At 42.1% G+C, this 18,280-nt stretch overlaps 1 protein-coding gene across 7 annotated transcripts in view; it reads right to left on the bottom strand.

Moving 5' to 3' along the window:
- SORCS1 (sortilin related VPS10 domain containing receptor 1) overlaps window positions 1–18,280 on the bottom strand; it is a 572,111-nt gene that overhangs the window by 358,967 nt on the left and 194,864 nt on the right. For all 7 annotated transcript variants that reach the window (XM_060099829.1, XM_060099837.1, XM_060099849.1 and 4 more), the window contains exon 2: window positions 15,107–15,174. In XM_060099829.1, the coding sequence (XP_059955812.1) occupies window positions 15,107–15,174 (68 nt within the window). The remainder of the gene's footprint in view (window positions 1–15,106; window positions 15,175–18,280) is intronic.

The following is an 18,280-nucleotide window of genomic DNA, read 5'->3' as shown; positions in this document are numbered from 1 at the left end:
AATAAGGTGGACATAAATGTTTTTTTAAAAATAAGGTGATATTCAGGCTGGGACCTAAAAAATGAGGAGGAGATCGTCATGTTGACTGAAAAATGAGACCCTATGTTGGTAGAAGGTAAGAATTAAATTGTGTCCTGGGTATCTTTTGACCTTCTTTGTGCCCGGTACAAAGCTCCATACCCAAAGAGCATTTACTCTCCATAGTTTAATTACGTATTAGTAATAAGCTCAAGTTTTGGCTTCAAAGGATGGACCAAAGCATCAGGTGAGGAGGAAATCCCTTTGAGGGGTTATGAGGATATGGAAGCATTGAGCTCCTACTGGAATTGGATGGTGGTGACCTAAATCTCAAGGGACCCCAGGGATGTAAGATTCCACCATGTAGCGTTCAATGGCAAAGCAGCAATACCAAAACTGACATCCTAAACACTTACTGAATCTATAACCAGATTTGATGTTGGAATGCCAGTTGTTCTGCTTTTTCTCTAGTAAAATTTTCTTTATTGTTTCCTGAGGTCATACTGATAAATTTACTATACTGTCAGGGCAATGATAGCTTTTGTGCATATCTCATCCATTATTTGCTAAAAGGAGAAGTGGAGAACTCAGCAGAGCCAATCACTGAGGCAAATGAGGAGTGTAAAGATGCAATCTGAGGCCAGAGCCTCACAGAAATCTCAGGAAGGCTTGCAGCATCTTTAGGCAGAGCTCAGCCAGATTCTAGTAGAAACAGCCTTCATGGTGGTGGGGGTGTGCAGGAAGATTTTCACAAAATCAAGGGGCCCAACATGCATGCCAAGTACCCTATGGACATAAATGGGTTCCTTGACTTGAATCTGGGATTTTCACACTTGGCACTGGCTGTGTTCTTACTCTTGAGTGCAATGCAATGGTATTTCACAAGGTCATGTAGCACATTATCCAAAACAGTATTTCCTATATGGAAGGCATGAGGTTAAAACTTAGCATTAAAAAAGTATAAGAAACAGACCTGGCTTTCAGAAACCCTAAACCATTACTTAATATACTGCTTCTAAGAGAAAAAAAAAAGATACTTAATATATGTGCCAAGTTGTATTTCAGGTGCCAAGCAAACAAAAATAACTAAGAGAAGATCACAGTGTTTGAGTTTCCAAGCTGGTATGGAAATAGATGAACATGGACAAGAACTTGTGCATAACTTTTACACTGCATTTGCCACACTTGTATAGTCACCCACTGAGTGTCTGCCCTTTCACTAGGTTTTGAGTCTTTGTAGGGAAGGAGCAATTACTTACTCACACCTATATTTCCAGTGTCCACCTAGCACAGCGCCTGCCACAGAAATGGGGACAAGTAGTTATTTGTTAAACTGAACCAAATAAATATACATCTGACAACTATTATAAGATGAAGATACATAATACACTACAGGATTACTGAGGACGGAACAATTACCTTTGCTTAGTGGGAAAGGGGAGGTGGGGAAAATGGTTAAACATTGCCACGGACCAATAAACATATAAAAAGATGCTCAGTATCACTGGTAGTCAGGGAAATGCCCCCTAAAACACTGTGATCAAGACATCATTTTCACTCAACAGACTAGCAAAATTTTAAGTATTGAAAATACCAGAGACCTTCAAGATGGCGGAGGAGTAAGACGTGGAGATCACCTTCCTCCCCACAAATACATCAGAAATACATCTATGTGTGGAACAACTCCTACAGAACACCTACTGAACGCTGGCAGAAGACCTCAGACCTCCCAAAAGGCAAGAAACTCTCCACGTACCTGGGTAGGGCAAAAGAAAAAAAAAAAAAAAAGCAGAGACAAAAGAACAGGGACGGGACCTGCACCTCAGGGAGGGAGCTGTGAAGGAGGAAAAGTTCCCCCACACAAGGAAGCCCCATCACTGGCGGAGATGGGGGGTGGCGGGGGGGAAGCTTCCGAGCCATGGAGGAGAGCACAGCAACAGGGGTGCAGAGGGCAAAGCAGAGAGATTCCCGCACAGAGGATCGCTGCTGATCTGCTCACCTGCTGGGGCAGGTGGGGGCTGGGAGCTGAGGCTCGGGCTTCGGAGGTCAGAGCCCAGAGAGAGGACTGGGGTTGGCTGCGTGAAGACAGCCTGAAGGGGGCTAGTGAGCCACAGCTAGCCGGGAGGGAGTCCAGGAAAAAGTCTGGAGCTGCCGAAGAGGCAAGAGACCATTGTTTCGGGGTGTGCGAGGAGAGGGGATTCAGAGCACTGCCTAAATGAGCTCCAGAGACGGGCGTGAGCTGCAGCTATCAGCACGGACCCCAGAGACGGGCATGAAACACTAAGGCTGCTGCTGCAGCCACCAAAAAGCTTGTGTGAAAGCACAGGTCACTATCCACACCTCCCCTGCCAGGAGCCTGTGCAGCCCGCCACTGCCAGTGTACCATGATGCAGGGACAACTTCCCCGGGAGAACACACGACGCACCTCAGGCTGCTACAACATCACTCTGGACTCTGCCGCCGCAGGCTCGCCGTGTATTCCGTACCACTCGCTCCCCCTGAGCCTGAGTGAGCCAGAGACCCCTAATCAGCTGCTACTTTAACCCCGTCCCATCTGAGCGAAGAACAGACGCCCTCAGGAGATCTACATGCAGAGGCGGAGCCAAATCCAAAGCTGAACCCCAGGAGCTGTGTGAACAAAGAAGAGAAAGGGAAATTTCTCCCAGCAGCATCAGGAGCAGCAGATTAAATCTCGACAATCAACTTGATGTACCCTGCATCTGTGGAATACCTGAATAGACAACAAATCATCCCAAAATTGAGGCAGTGGACTTTGGGAGCAATTGTAGAGTTGGAGTTTGCTTTCTGCATCAAATTTGTTTCTGGTTTTATGTTTGATCTTAGTTTAATATTTAGAGTTTATTATCATTGGTAGATTTGTTTATTGATTTGGTCACTCTCTTCCTTTTATTTAATATATATATATATATGTATTTTTTTTCCTTTTTCTCTTTTTGTGAGAGTGTATGTGTATGTTTCTTTGAGTGACTTTGTCTGTATAGCTTTGCTTTTACCATTTGTCCTAGGATCCCGTCTGTCCATTTTTTTTTTTTTTAATATAGCTTTCAGTGCTTGTTATCATCGGTGGATTTGTTTTTTGGTTTGGTTGCTTTCTTATTTCTTTCTTTTCCTTATTACTTTTTAATATTTTATTTTTAATAATTATTTTTTATTTTAATAACTTTATTTTATTTTACTTTATGTTTTTCTTTCTCATGGATCATTCTCCAGGATAGATCATATCTTGGGTCACAAAGCAAGCCTTGGTAAAGTTAAGAAAATTGAAATCATATCAAGTATCTTTTCTGACCACAATGCTATGAGACTAGATATCCATTACAGGAAAAAAATTGTTAAAAATACAAACACATGAAGGTTACACAACACACTACTAAATAATCAAGAGATCACTGAAGAAATCAAAAAGGAAATAAAAAAATACCTATAAAACAAATGACAATGGAAACACAATGACCCAACACCTTTGGGATGCAGCTTCTAAGAGGGAAGTTTATAGCAATACAATCCTACCTCAAGAAACAAGAAAAATCTTAAACAACCTAACCTAACACCTAAAGCAATTAGAGAAAGAACAACAACAACAACAAAAAAACCCCAAAGATAGCAGAAGGAAAAAAATCATAAAGATCAGATAAGAAATAAATGAAAAAGAAATGAAGGAAACAACAGCAAAGATGGACACAACTAAGAGCTGGTTCTTTGAGAAGATAAGCAAAATTGATAAACCACTAGCCAGACTCATCAAGAAAAAAGGAGAAGACTCAAATCAACAGAATTAGAAATGGAAAAGGAGAAGTAACAACTAACACTGCAGAAATACAAAGGATCACGAGAGATTACAAGTAACTATATGGCAATAAAATGGACAACCTGGAAGAAATGGTCAAATTCTTAGAAAAGCTCAACCTTCCGAGACTAAATCAGGAAGAAATAGAAAATATAAACAGACCAATCACAAACACTGAAATTGAAACTGTGATTAAAAATCTTCCAACAAGGCTTCCCAGGTGGCGCAGTGGTTGAGAGTCCGCCTGCCAATGCAGGGGATGCATGTTCGTGCCCTGGTCCAGGAGGATCACAAATGCCGTGGAGCGGGTGGCCTGTGAGCCATGGCTGCTAAGCCTGTGCGTCTGGAGCCTGTGCTCCACAACGGGAGAGGCCACAGCAGTGAGAGGCCCACATACCACACAAAAAAAAAAAAAATTCCAACAAACAAAAGCCCAGGACCAGATGGCTTCACAGGCGAATTCTATCAAACATTTAGAGAAGAGCTAACACCCATTATTCTCAAACTCTTCCAAAATATAGCAGAGGGAGGAACACTCCCAAACTCATTCTACGAGGCCACCATCATGCTGATACCAAAACCAGACAAAGATGTCACAAAGAAAGAAAACTACAGGCCAATATCACTGATGAACATAGATGCAAAAATCCTCAACAAAGTACTAGCAAGCAGAATCCAGCAGCACATTAAAAGGATCATACACTATGATAAAGTGCGGTTTATCCCAGGAATGCAAGGATTTTTCAATATACACAAATCAATCAATGTGATACACCATATTAACAAATTGAAGGAGAAAAACCATATGATCATCTCAATAGATGCAGTGAAAGATTTGACAAAATTCAACACACATTTATGATAAAAAACCATCCAGAAAGTAGGCATACAGAGAACTTTCCTCAACATAATAAAGGCCATATATGACAAACCCACAGCCAACATCATCCTCAATGGTGAAAAACTGAAAGCATTTCCACTAAGATCAGGAATAAGATAAGGTTGACCACTATCACCACCATTATTCAACATAGTTTTGGAAGTTTTAGCCACAGCAATCAGAGAAGAAAAAGAAATAAAAGGAATCCAAATCGGAAAATAAGAAGTAAAGCTTCTTTGTCACTCTTTGCAGATGACACAATACTACACATACAGAATCCTAAGGATGCTACCAGAAAACTACTAGAGCTAATCAATGAATTTTTTAAAGTACCAGGATACAAAATTAATGCACAGAAATCTCTGGCATTCTGATATACTAATGATGAAAAATCTGAAAGTGAAATTAAGAAAACACTCCCATTTACCACTGCAACAAAAAGAATAAAATATCTAGGAATAAACCTACCTAAGGAGACAAAAGACCTGTATGCAGAAAATTATAAGACACTGATTAAAGAAATTAAAGATGATACAAATAGATGGAGAGATATACCATGTTCCTGGATTGGAAGAATCAATATTGTGAAAATGACTCTACTACCCAAAGCAATCTACAGATTCAATGCAATCCCTATCGAACTACCACTGGCATTTTTCACAGAACTAGAACAAAAAACTTCACAATTTGTATGGAAACACAAAGACCCCAAATAACCAAAGCAATCGTGAGAAAGAAAAACAGAGCTGGAGGAATCAGGCTCCCTGGCTTCAGACTATACTACAAAGCTACACTAATCAAGACAGTATGGTACTCTCACAAAAACAGAAATACAGATCAATGGAACAGGATAGAAACCCCAGAGATAAACCCACACACATATGGTCACCTTATCTTTGATAAAGGAGGCAAGAATATACAGTGGAGAAAAGACAGCCTCTTCAATAAGTGGTACTGGGAAAACTGGACAGCTACATGTAAAAGAATGAAATTAGAACACTTCCTAACACCATACACAAAAATAAACTCAAAATGGATTAAAGACCTAAATGTAAGGTCTTAGCAGAAAACATAAGCAGAACACTCTGTGACATAAATCACAGCAAGATCCTTTATGACCCACCTCCTAGAGAAATGGAAATAAAAACAAAAATAAACAAATGGGATCTAATGAAACTTCAAAGCTTTTGCACAGCAAAGAAAACATAAACAAGACGAAAAGACAACCCTCAGAATAGGAGAAAATATTTGCAAATGAAGCAACGGACAAAGGATTAATCTCCAAAATTTACAAGCAGCTCATGCAGCTCAATTTCAAAAAAACAAACAACCCAATCCAAAAATGGGCTGAAGACCTAAATAGATATTTCTCCAAAGAAGATATACAGATTGCCAACAAACACATGAAAGGATACTCAACATCACTAATCATTAGAGAAATGCAAATCAAAACCACAGTGAGGTATCACCTCACACCAGTCAGAATGGCCATCATCAAAAAATCTACAAACAGTAAACGCTGGAGAGGGTGTGGAGAAAAGAGAACCCTCTTGAACTCTTGGTGGGAATGTAAGTTGATACAGCCACTATGGAGAATAGCATCGAGGTTCATTAAAAAACTAAAAATAAAACTACCATATGACCCAGCAATCCCACTACTGGGCACATACCTTGAGAAAACCAAAAAGAGTCATGTACCTCAATGTTCATTGAATCTCTATTTACAATAGCCAGGACATGGAAGCAACCTAAGTGTCCATCGACAGATGAATGGATAAAGAAGATGTGGCACATATATACAATGGAATATTACTCAGCCATAAAAAGAAACAAAATTGAGTTATTTGTAGTGAGGTGGATGGACCTAGAGACTGTCATACAGAGTGAAGTAAGTCAGAAAGAGAAAAACAAATACCATATGCTAACACATACATATGGAACCTAAAAAAAAAAAAAAGTTCTGAAGAACCTAGTGACAGGACAGGAATAAAGACACAGACATAGAGAATGGACTTGAGGACAGGGCAAGGGGGAAGGATAAGCTGAGATGAAATGAGAGAGTGGCATGGACATATATACCCTACCAAATGTAAAATAGCTAGCTAGTGGGAAGCAGCCGCATAGCACAGGGAGATCAGCTTGGTGTTTTGTGACCACCCAGAGGGGTGGGATAGGGAGGGTGGGAGGGAGATGCAAGAGGGAGGAGATACGGGGATATATGTATATGTATAGCTGATTCACCTTGTTATAAAGCAGAAACTAACACAACAATGTAAAGCAATTATACTCCAGTAAAGATGTTTAAAAAAAAAAAAAGAGGGCCTCCCTGGTGGCGCAAGTGGTTGAGAGTCCGCCTGCCGATGCAGGGGATACGGGTTCGTGCCCCGGTCTGGGAGGATCCCATATGCCGCGGAGCGGCTGGGCCCGTGAGCCATGGCCGCTGAGCCTGCGCGTCCGGAGCCTGCGCGTCCGGAGCCTGTGCTCCGCAACGGGGGAGGCCACAACAGTGAGAGGCCCGCATACCGCAAAAAAAAAAAAAAAGAAAAAAAAAAAGAAAATACCCAGTGCTAGTGAAATCACTGGGAAATATACAGTCTGTTATTGCTTGTGGGTATATGAATTATCCTAACTATCTTGGACAGTAATCTCAGGTATCTATTAACATTATAAATGCATTTGGTTTTGATACAGCAATATCCCCTTTAGGACTCTAGTGTACTTTACACAGAGAAAATTACCAAAAATGTAACAACATGTTTACAAACATGTTTATTGAAGCACTATATTAAATATCAAATATTGTAGAAATTAGATAATGATCCAATAAAAAGGTCATGGAGAAGTAGTGTAGCTTGGAGTTAACAGAACACACTCAGGATCCATCTCTGACACTTACTGACTATATGAACATTGGGCACATTAATTTTTTTTTTTTTTTGGCGGTACGCGGGCCTCTCACTGCTGTGGCCTCTCGGGTTGTGGGGCATAGGATCCTGACGCGCAGGCTCAGCGGCCATGGCTCACGGGCCCAACCGCTCTGCGGCATGTGGGATCTTCCTGGACCGGGGCACAAACCCGTGACGCTGCATCGGCAGGCGGACTCTCAACCACTGTGCCACAAGCGAAGCCCGGGGCACATTAATTTTTAAGCCTTAATGTTTCTAAGCCTCACTTCTCTCATATGTAAACCTGGGATACTAGTAGTGCCTATTTTATAGGGTTGTTATGAGGATAAAAAGCACTGAAAACACTTCCTGGCTCAAAAGAAGCACTACATAACTTAATTAAGGATGCAGTTGTTAAATTCAGTATACAACATCCATACTATTTGATGCTTATAAACCTGACCCATTTTTCTTAGTGTATTCATCTGGACAGACACCCATAACTCATTGTTAAGTGAAAATAACAGGTTGTCAGAGTCCTACGAACAGTTTCTCCTACTTTCTCAAACAAATAAAAAAGTGGTCCACAGACGTATACATGTGTTGGTATTTTTGAGTTGGGTCATAACGATATGGACAGAATCACACAAAACTCTTAACATCACTGAACTCAGGGAAGCTGGATCAGTGTGGGCAGTAAAAGACTACTAACATTTTTTGTTTGCCTCTGCATTGTTTGGTTCATTATTATGAACATACTTTTTTTCTTGATTTTTTGAAAATAATAAGATTTAATCAAATGAATTTATAAGTCCAGGACCCACAAGCATCTCTGCATGACACAAATATGGGGATGGGAGTGGGAGTTACAAAGCTCAAAGGAATCCAGAATCCAAAGCACCCCCTGATCCTGCTGGGGAGCTTGGCTCTCTCCTGGGGGAGACTGGGAAGGCACTAAACATTTGCAAACACAGGGATGAATGAATAGCATCACTGGATTTGTGTAACACAAAGAGCCCTCTGCAGGGAAATTTCATACTCTAGCTTTATTCTTTTTCTTTTTTAGGGTGACTACCCCCATTCTCTATTCTTGTATTTGTGGCTGACTGAAAGCTGGATTGTGTAACACAACATCCTTCAAAGCTGAGACTAATAATCTATCCAAGACACTCTATGCTTTTCCCCTGGATGAGGAGTAGAAAGGGAGAGGCTTCCAGCTAATGGGAATCACCCACAGGGTTGGCAGAAAGTCACCATCTTCACGTCAGCTTCTGTCAGCCTGAACCCCTTGAGCTCTCCAGAAAGTACTGGCTGAAGCCAACCCCACACAGATGCTGCTTCAAGGCACTCTACAGCCATTCTCTCCACAAAGACTCCACTGGGAAGCTTCTCTTGATAATCGCTGTGTGTCACATCCAAGGAGAAGCAAAGTGACTCCCGTGACAAGGAAACAGGGCTGGCTCCCAGCGCAGAATCAAATGGCCTAACCCATTCTCTCTGCTTTAACTATATGCTCCTTCATCCCACAAAAGCAGGTATTGCAGCTTGAGAAGTACATGATTGTGGAGATGTGTTCAGAAGCTTGTATTTCATGTGGATCAGAAAATAGGACACTAGGGAGTTTGAGAAGTCAGCCAGGCCAGGCAAGCTCTACAACAGACACACTGAAGGTTGTGTGTCCCTTTAAGAGAGTATACCTTTACATGTCCCTGTATGAAATTAGATCACTCCCTAACACCATACACAAAAATAAGCTCAAAATGGATTAAAGACCTAAATGTAAGGCCAGAATCTATCAAACTCTTAGAGGAAAACATAGGCAGAACACTATGACATAAATCACAGCAAGATCCTTTTGGACCCACCTCCTAGAGAAATGGAAATAAAAACAAAAATAAACAAATGGGACCTAATGAAACTTCAAAGCTTTTGCACAGCTAAGGAAACCATAAACAAGACCAAAAGACAACCCTCAGAATGGGAGAAAATATTTGCAAATGAAGCAATGGACAAAGGATTAATCTCCAAAGTTTATAAGCAGCTCATGCAGCTCAATAGCAAAAAAAAAACAAACAACCCAATCCAAAAATGTGCAGAAGACCTAAACAGACATTTCTCCACAGAAGATATACAGACTGCCAACAAACACATGAAAGGATGCTCAACATCTTTACTCATTAGAGAGATGCAAATCAAAACTACAATGAGATATCATCTCACACCAGTCAGAATGGCCATCATCAAGAAATCTAGAAACAGGGCCTCCCTGGTGGCGCAAGTGGTTGAGAGTCCGCCTGCCGATGCAGGGGATACGGGTTCGTGCCCCGGTCTGGGAGGATCCCATATGCCGCGGAGCGGCTGGGCCCGTGAGCCATGGCCGCTGAGCCTGCGCGTCCGGAGCCTGTGCTCCGCAACGGGGGAGGCCACAACAGTGAGAGGCCCGCATACCGCAAAAAAAAAAAAAAAAAAAAAATCTAGAAACAATAAATGCTGGAGAAGGTGTGGAGAAAAGGGAACACTCTTGCACTGCTGGTGGGAATGTGAATTGGTACAGCCACTATGGAGAACAGTATGGACGTTCCTTAAAAAACTAAAAATAGAACTACCATATGACTCAGCAATCCCACTACTAGGCATGTACCCTGAGAAAACCATAATTCAAAAAGAAACATGTACCAAAATGTTCACTGCAGCTCTATTCACAATAGCCCAGAGATGGAAACAACCTAAGTGTCCACCATCAGATGAATGGATAAAGAAGATGTGGCACATATATACAATGGAATATTACTCAGCCATAAAAAGAAATGAAACTGAGCTATTTGTAATGAGGTGGATAGACCTAGAGTCTGTCATACAGAGTGAAGTAAGTCAGAAAGAGAGAGACAAATACCATATGCTAACATATATATATGGAATTTAAGAAAAAAAAAAGTCATGAAGATCCTAGGGGTAAAACAGGAATAAAGACACAGACCTACTTGAGAATGGACTTGAGGATATGGGGAGGGGGAAGGGTAAGCTGTGACAAAGCGAGAGAGAGGCATGGACATATATACACTACCAAATGTAAGGTAGATAGCTAGTGGGAAGCAGCTGCATAGCACAGGGAGATCAGCTGGGTGCTTTGTGACCGCCTGGAGGGGTTGGATAGGGAGGGTGGGAGGGAGGGAGACGCAAGAGGAAAGGGATATGGGAACAGATGTATATGTATAACTGATTCACTTTGTTATAAAGCAGAAACTAATAAAATCCTTATAAAAAAAAAAAGAGAGAGAGAGAGTACACCTTTAGTCCTTCCAGAATTGCCTAGGGCTTCCTCACCAGCTAAGCCTCTCTCGGCATAATGTTGATTACCCTGGCACAGAGGGAAAAAAGATTATAATTTCTTCTCAGAGATACTGTATCTAGATTTTGACACTTTATTTATCTCAACCTTTAAGCTTATCTTGCTTCAGTATGGTAAAATCACCAGCTCTACCAAATCTCACAGCTTAATCCACTGGAAAGTAGAGGACGTGTTGAGGTGTGGTTAATTGTTCTGTGTCAGATCATCCCCCTTTCCTCTCAGTTTGACTCCCTGAGTGAATGACAACACAAAACGAAAACAAAATCAACAACCTGCTCCAGGATTAAGGTGTAATCAATGACAAACCAACTGGGAGCCCAAGCTCATTCATTTGGTACAGCGGCATCTCGCTCTGTAAGCCAGGGTTTGCGGATTCAGTGAGGCTGAAAGCCCTACAACATCACGGCAAGGTCAGCTGCTTCTTGGCCTCTCTCCTATTCTAAGACCCCGGAGACGTTTGCCACTTGCTCCCTTTGGACTACTCAGCCGGTAAAAGTTGTCAAGAATATGAGCTCAATCAAAAAGCGCATGTATCTATTTGTTGGACAAGAAGCCACTTCCCTGTTGCCCAGTATTTTTCTGGAATAGGGCAAATGCTGCTCAGAATGTCATAGCACTTTGAAAACCCTATTTTTAATACACATATATGTATATAACAATCATATATATACACATACATACATGTATACATATATATATGATAAAAATGTTGTTTACTTATGTACAGCAAGATCCCCCAGAAGACAGATGGGGTTCTGGATGATCAATAAGCAGTGAAATGACTGAAGTTTATAACTAACATGGCTGTAAGTGTGTGTGGGCTATTACTGACAAATTGTGTGACCTTGGCACACTGTAAAAATGTATTGGGAGGATGCAATAATGCAAGTCAAGCACTGAGCATCGTGCCTGACACATCGTGGGCGCTCCATCAAAGTTAATTTTTGTTACTGTTGTCATTACTTTCATGAGCAACAGCATCACTGCCGTTACCATGAAACCAGTAGCTAGACTTAAGGACATCAGGTCTAGTTGAGAAGAGAAAATATACACATGAGCAAAGTAAAGAAGCAACACTCCTGGGATCTGGCAGCTCTGGGTGCTGCGTAAATATCTTATTCGATACAATTACATAAGGCAGGTTACAGGTAGGTACAGTTCTCTCTCATTTTAACTGTCCAAAGATCTTTGTCTCTCTAAACAATGAAGTCCTGGAAGGCAGAACCTACGTGCTATGGATCTATGTACCCACCCAACTTGCCTTCCCTAGATAAGAACAATATAAGGCCTAGAGGAGTTAATCAATTCATCTTTGTTGAATAAATGAGTGAGAAAGAGAGTTATATGTTAGTGACCATGCAGTAGAGACAAAACTGTAGTATTCACTGGTCTATTCAAAACCAGATACTTACTGAGCATTATCTATGTGCTAAGTCCTGCATTCAGTGCTGTGAGTGCCCTGAGTATCTCTAAAACCTGGCCTGTGCCCCTAAGAAGCCCCCGACGGCTGGCATAGGCAGGTTTCCTGAGAAGATTGTACAAGCTGGTACAGGAGAAAATGAGTCAACACTTAGCAGTCTAGTCTCCTTCAAGATAACGCAGAATCATGAGGACCTCTCTTCCTGGTCCCATCCTTGACCCACCCAGGCCTGTCCCCCTCCACCTCTACGTTAACACCCCCAAAATGTCCCCTAAAGACCAAATATGGGCACCATGAGCCACTCAAAAAATGCAGCCCTGAAAAGCAATTGTGAAGTATTCTAAATACTCCTTTTTCTCCTTTCCTCTTTTCTAAATTGTCTTTTCAGGCATGTACTCTTCCATCAAAGTATTAAAACGGGCAGTTGTAATAACATAGAACACCCCCAGGAATCATTTGCCACATATGACATGCAGAACATGACATAAATGGCAAATGACTATTGTGGGTATGTTAGAAAAGCAAATATAAATGGATATATACACACACACATTACTTGTACATATGTGTATATTATGTGTATATACACGTGTGTGTGTGTATGTGTACACGTATGTATATATCTCCCAGTGAAATTGATTCTAAGATGGAAAAGTCTGCAGGTCATTCTTGCCACACTTTCCCAGGCTTAAGCCCATGGAGTTTGCTCCCTCAGAAGGGAGGTCTGGTATACTGGAACGTGATGCCGTTTTTATTTCACTAAGCCCCTCCCTTAAGGTAAGAAAAGAATACTCTTCCTGGACTGAGGCATCAGTAACAGTGCCCCGTCAGAGAGAAAGAAGCATGCTGAGCGTGAGCTTCAGCAATCCAGGACAAGCTGTTCCTCACGTCCCTCCAATATGCACTTCCCAGGACTACTCAGGCTGGGAGTTACGGCTGCTCCGCCTCTGTCCCACTGAGACAGAACTGCACATCTTTTAATTTTCTAATATGCCGACGACACTTTACATGGCAGATGCACTACCCAGTAAAAGCTGGCTTTTACTTTCATTTATGCACATACATTAGAGAAATTTTCCAAGGAAGCATAAGCTTACTCAGAGATGCTGATGAATAGGTGCTGAATTTAAACAATACAGCAGGAGTCAGGCCCTTAATGTATTAAAGAACTGTACTTTTTGAGGCTCCTACCAAACTTCCCACACTTGAAATCAGTTACATAAATTTCCTTGGGACAGAAACTCTGCATAACTGACCTCCTACTTGGGGAAAGAGCTCAATAATTGAAATGCCTGACAACAAACAAAAGAACAGAATCTAGCCTTTTCTTTGATCTACTAGGGTTCTCCTAAAGCACAGGACAATTTATGTGGGGCTTCTTGTACACAATGTCAAGCCTAATAGAAAACAGACATCAGCCGAAAATAAAATTTAATGAACAATCTTCTTGTGAGGCCTGGTAGATTGCTTTGGGGTGTCTATACAATCTATGAGCCTCCTCTTGTATGACCACTGCAATCCCCAATAAGAAGCAGGCCCTGAAACCAAATTGCTTCCACGTAAATCAACTTTCCCTCCCAAGCCACTGTTGACTGCACTGGCGGTGGGGGGGGACACCTGACACAAACAGGATGACTGCAGTCTTTCTCCCTAGACCTCAGCACTGACACTGAAAGCCAAGAGGCAGCCTCTCCTGGTCACGTGAACTGACAGGTAATGGAACCCCCCCACTGATCTTATGTGGTCAACACTCACTAGCTTTGGTCTGCCCACAGACCACTCCCCACCTTTCTGTATAACGACTCTCACTTAGTCTGTGTGTGCATGCGTGTACGTGTGTGAATACCATCTCCAGAGTTTGTCTCCATCCTCTCCCAGGTCAGGGATCATCATGTGATCCAGGCCTGACCAATTAGAGGACGTGCTCTCCTGGACTTCAGGGATTGGTTCGGGCATGGGCCCATGACACAGGCTGGTGGAGAAGAGCCAATCAGGAGTGAGATAAATCAATATTTTTTTAAGAAACAAAACAAAACAACAGAATGTTGTTATAGTTGTATAGTTGTATGTTGTATAGTTGTATGTTGTATAGTTGTATGTTATAGTTGTATAGTTGTATGTTGTATAGTTTCCAAGGAAAAAGGAGAAGAGAATAACTGCATGGGCATTTGAGGACCTTCTTTCGTGCTAAATCCAATAAGTTAGTCTGCCCTTGAAGAATTTGTTCATTCATTTGAAAAAGTACTAATTGCCCACTCTATATGTGTGACACAGTAGTGTGAATCCCAGAAATTAAGGCAACCGTGTAAGTGTGTGTGTGCCCCTCTGTGCTGCAGAACCACGGAAGGGAAGCTGTGAAAGAATGTTGCCCTGGTAGCCTGCCTGGGTTCTGTAAACCTAGAGGTTACACTGATCCCCTCTGCAAAGATATCCTTATTCTTTCGTTTCTGCCCCAATAAGCTCACAGATCAGTGAGAACTATGGGAACCAAAACGCATAAAGACAACCTAATAAGCCGTTTAGCAAAAGGATCTGTGACCAGAAGAAGAGGTCTATAAAAAGGAAGGAATGGTCCAGCCTTCCTGGAAATAAACCCCAACCCATGGCTAAGGGAAACGAAGAGCAAACAGAGGAAGAAAGAGGAGGAACCAGAAACCTTCCCACCAGGAAACGGGGGTCGGGGTGAGCAGCCAGCCGAGGACATCACATTTAAGTAACACAGTAATTATTAGCTCAGCTTCCCTACCTCCACAGCGAGCTCTCCGTGATGCTCCCCAGGTTATAGTCGTAGAGCTTTGTCAAAATGAGAATCACCTGAAGGCAAAAGAAGACATCCCGGTTAGTTTCAAACAATGACAATCTCATAGAACTGAAATGGCCCAAGGGAGGGCTTAGAATTCCTTTAATGGGCACTTCACATAATTGAATGAGTTGTTGCAGCATCCGCTGACACAGATTGGGGAAGGGTTTGCCTGTGCCTCCCCTTAAACAGCTCAAGCCTGATGCCCTCCCTAACCTTCTCCCTTTCAGCCAGTAGCAAGACTTACCTGCCCATCCAGGCATTTCTTATCCTGGTGGGCTTAACACTTTCAGGAAAGCTAACAGAGCTGTCAGATACGTGTCCTGCAAGGCAGCCACTGAGCAGGTGGCTGGGAGAGAGGAAGGTCAATGACACAGGTCCCAGCCCTCCTCGCTGTACCAGACGGGGCAGGTAACTTAGCTTCTCTGAACCTCAACATGCTCTCTCTCAAAAAGGGTGGCTGTGGGCTTCCCTGGTGGCGCAGTGGTTGAGAGTCCGCCTGCCGATGCAGGGGACACGGGTTCGTGCCCCGGTCCGGGAAGATCCCACATGCCGCGGAGCGGCTGGGCCCGTGAGCCATGGCCGCTGAGCCTGCACGTCTGGAGCCTGCGCTCCACAACGGGAGAGGCCACAACAATGAGAGTTCACGTAACGCAAAGAAAAACAAAAAAAACCCTTACTTCTTTAGCAAAACGTAAGCATGTGTGAGGCTCTGGGCACCCTATGGGCACGTCAGATGGCAGGCCTGCGGTGAGGGCATATGCTTAACAGATCCGTGTGTCAATTAAGTCGCGTGAAGTGCTAAATTTCAATCATCGCCATCCCAGGAATGCTGATCAGCGGCAGCGGGGTGGCTGTTTGAAGACACAGAATGATGTCGCTGCTCCACCTCGATATGATTTTGCAGAATAGGCCTATAAATCCCCCACCAAGAAAATGGGTGTGTGGGCATAAAGCATTTCTAGGTAGTTGCACTCCTGGTACAAGACGGCAGTAAACTAAATAATGAAGTTCAGCTGGTCACAAACTGCCTCTCCCATCCATCTGACGAGGAAATTCACTGGAGCCCCAGAGAAGGAACCTTGTTAACCCAGCATGTAACGGTGTGGAACCCCTCACACACACACACACAGAAGGTGTTTAAGCAATTCACAGGCAGGCGGGCAGGGAGGTAAAAATCCACTCCCTGACTCTTCTTGCTGGGCTAGTAAAATGAAAATGCCAGTGATACGCTCAGGCAGTTTGTCAATACTGCACCAGATGAGGTGTCATTTATGGCATTTCAAAGCATATCTGCTTGAATCAATCTAATCTTTCTGTTTTCAGAAAGAGAGCAAGAAAGAAGGGAGAACTGCCGACCTTTAGTTATGTTTTCAATTGATTATTTGAATCTCTTTCCCCCTCTTTTTTTCCCTTTCCTGTCTATATGCATTATTTACCACCTTACTTCTGGATGGTGACACGTCATTATATTAGATCGGATTTGCTGTTGTTTGTTTGTTTTTCTGCTCTGGTTAATTAGCAATACTGTTTTTACAGAATTAGCATCTGTTAAAGGGCCACAGCCAAAACGACCACCATTAGATGAGAAAAAGAGGTAAACACAATTGTCTGCCTTGGCTGGTTCCACTGTCTACCATTTTTGTGTATTTTTCAAACAAACAAACAAAAAATCACTGGAACTTATTGATCAAGTGAAATGTTATAAGTACTTAAAAAATATATAAATCGTCATTTATTTTTATTCATTTGGTAAACAATTTTCACGTATAGATTTAATTCCGAGTCCAAGTGTACAGCATTTAATTGTAAATCCAATCAATGAGAACGAGGCTGTTCTGATAAATACATTCGCACAAAATGGAATATCTGTGAACATCTTGTGTTTTTTTTCCTATATCTTGTTCTCACGATACAATACCAAAATATCCTTGATTCAAAACAATAAGTGGTGACCATATGGTAATACCTTTTTTAGGTTCCTCATTACATCTTAGGATACTTTTTTAAATAGCTATAATCTAAATTTCTATGACTAGATAACCTCTACCTACATTGTGTCAGTACCTCAGTGCCCACTGATTTCTGGGACTTTCCACAGTGACATGTCTAAGGATCCCCCAACCAGTCTAGGAGCTGCTGTCACTGCAAGTCATCAGTCCTGTTCTTTTGCTGGGGCTCCTTCCTGCCATATCCACTGCTCATAAAGCTTCCGGGCAGGGTGGGTGCCGAGGAGGAACTTCATTTTCTCCATACTTATAAAGAGGATGTTGACGCCTATCCACCAAGCTGCTGTTTTCAAATCACTCATTCCTTAGAGGATGAGAAGGCACCAGAAACTGTGCCAGGCTCTGTGCAGGGAAAAATGAGGGTCTTCAAGGGAATGAAGCTTCCTTTGTGGCTTCCTCCCCAGCAATGAGCTCAACAAACTATTACCTCTTTTTCCAGAGTCTCCCAAAGCTCCCACTGCATAATTCCATCAATTCCAGCCTCTCACCTGCCCCTCTGTATATAGGTATTAAGAAACCATCACATAAAGAAAATGTAGTGTTCCTAATGCCATTTGCAGCAACATGGATGGCCTAGAGATTATCATACTAAGTGAAGTAAGTCAGAAAGACAAATACCCTATGATATCACTTATAACCGGAATCTAGCATATGACACAAATGAACTTATCTATGAAACAGAAACAGTCTTATAGACATAGAGAACAAACTTGTGGCTGCCAAGGGGGAGGCAGGGGTGGGAAGAGATGGATTGGGAGTTTAGGAGGAGTAGATGAAAACTATTATATATAGAATGGATAAATAAGGTCCTACTGCTTAGCACAGGGAACTACATTCAATATCCTGTGATAAACGATAAGGGAAAAGAGTATCAAAAAGAAATACAGTATGGATGTATGTGTGTGTGTGTGTGTGTGTGTATAACTGAATCACTTTGCTGTACAGTAGAAATTAAAACACTGTAAATCAACTATCCTTCAATAAAATAAATTTTTAAAAAAGGAAACTGTAGTATAGTAGTCCACACAGTGGAATATTATTCAGCCATAAAAAAGGAAATCCTGCCATTTGTGCCAACACAGATGAAACTGGAGGGCATTTTGTTGGCGAA

Source organism: Mesoplodon densirostris, chromosome 1 (genome assembly GCF_025265405.1).
Source record: "Mesoplodon densirostris isolate mMesDen1 chromosome 1, mMesDen1 primary haplotype, whole genome shotgun sequence".
Lineage (NCBI taxonomy): Eukaryota > Metazoa > Chordata > Mammalia > Artiodactyla > Ziphiidae > Mesoplodon > Mesoplodon densirostris.
This window is presented reverse-complemented; position numbering and strand designations above follow the sequence as displayed.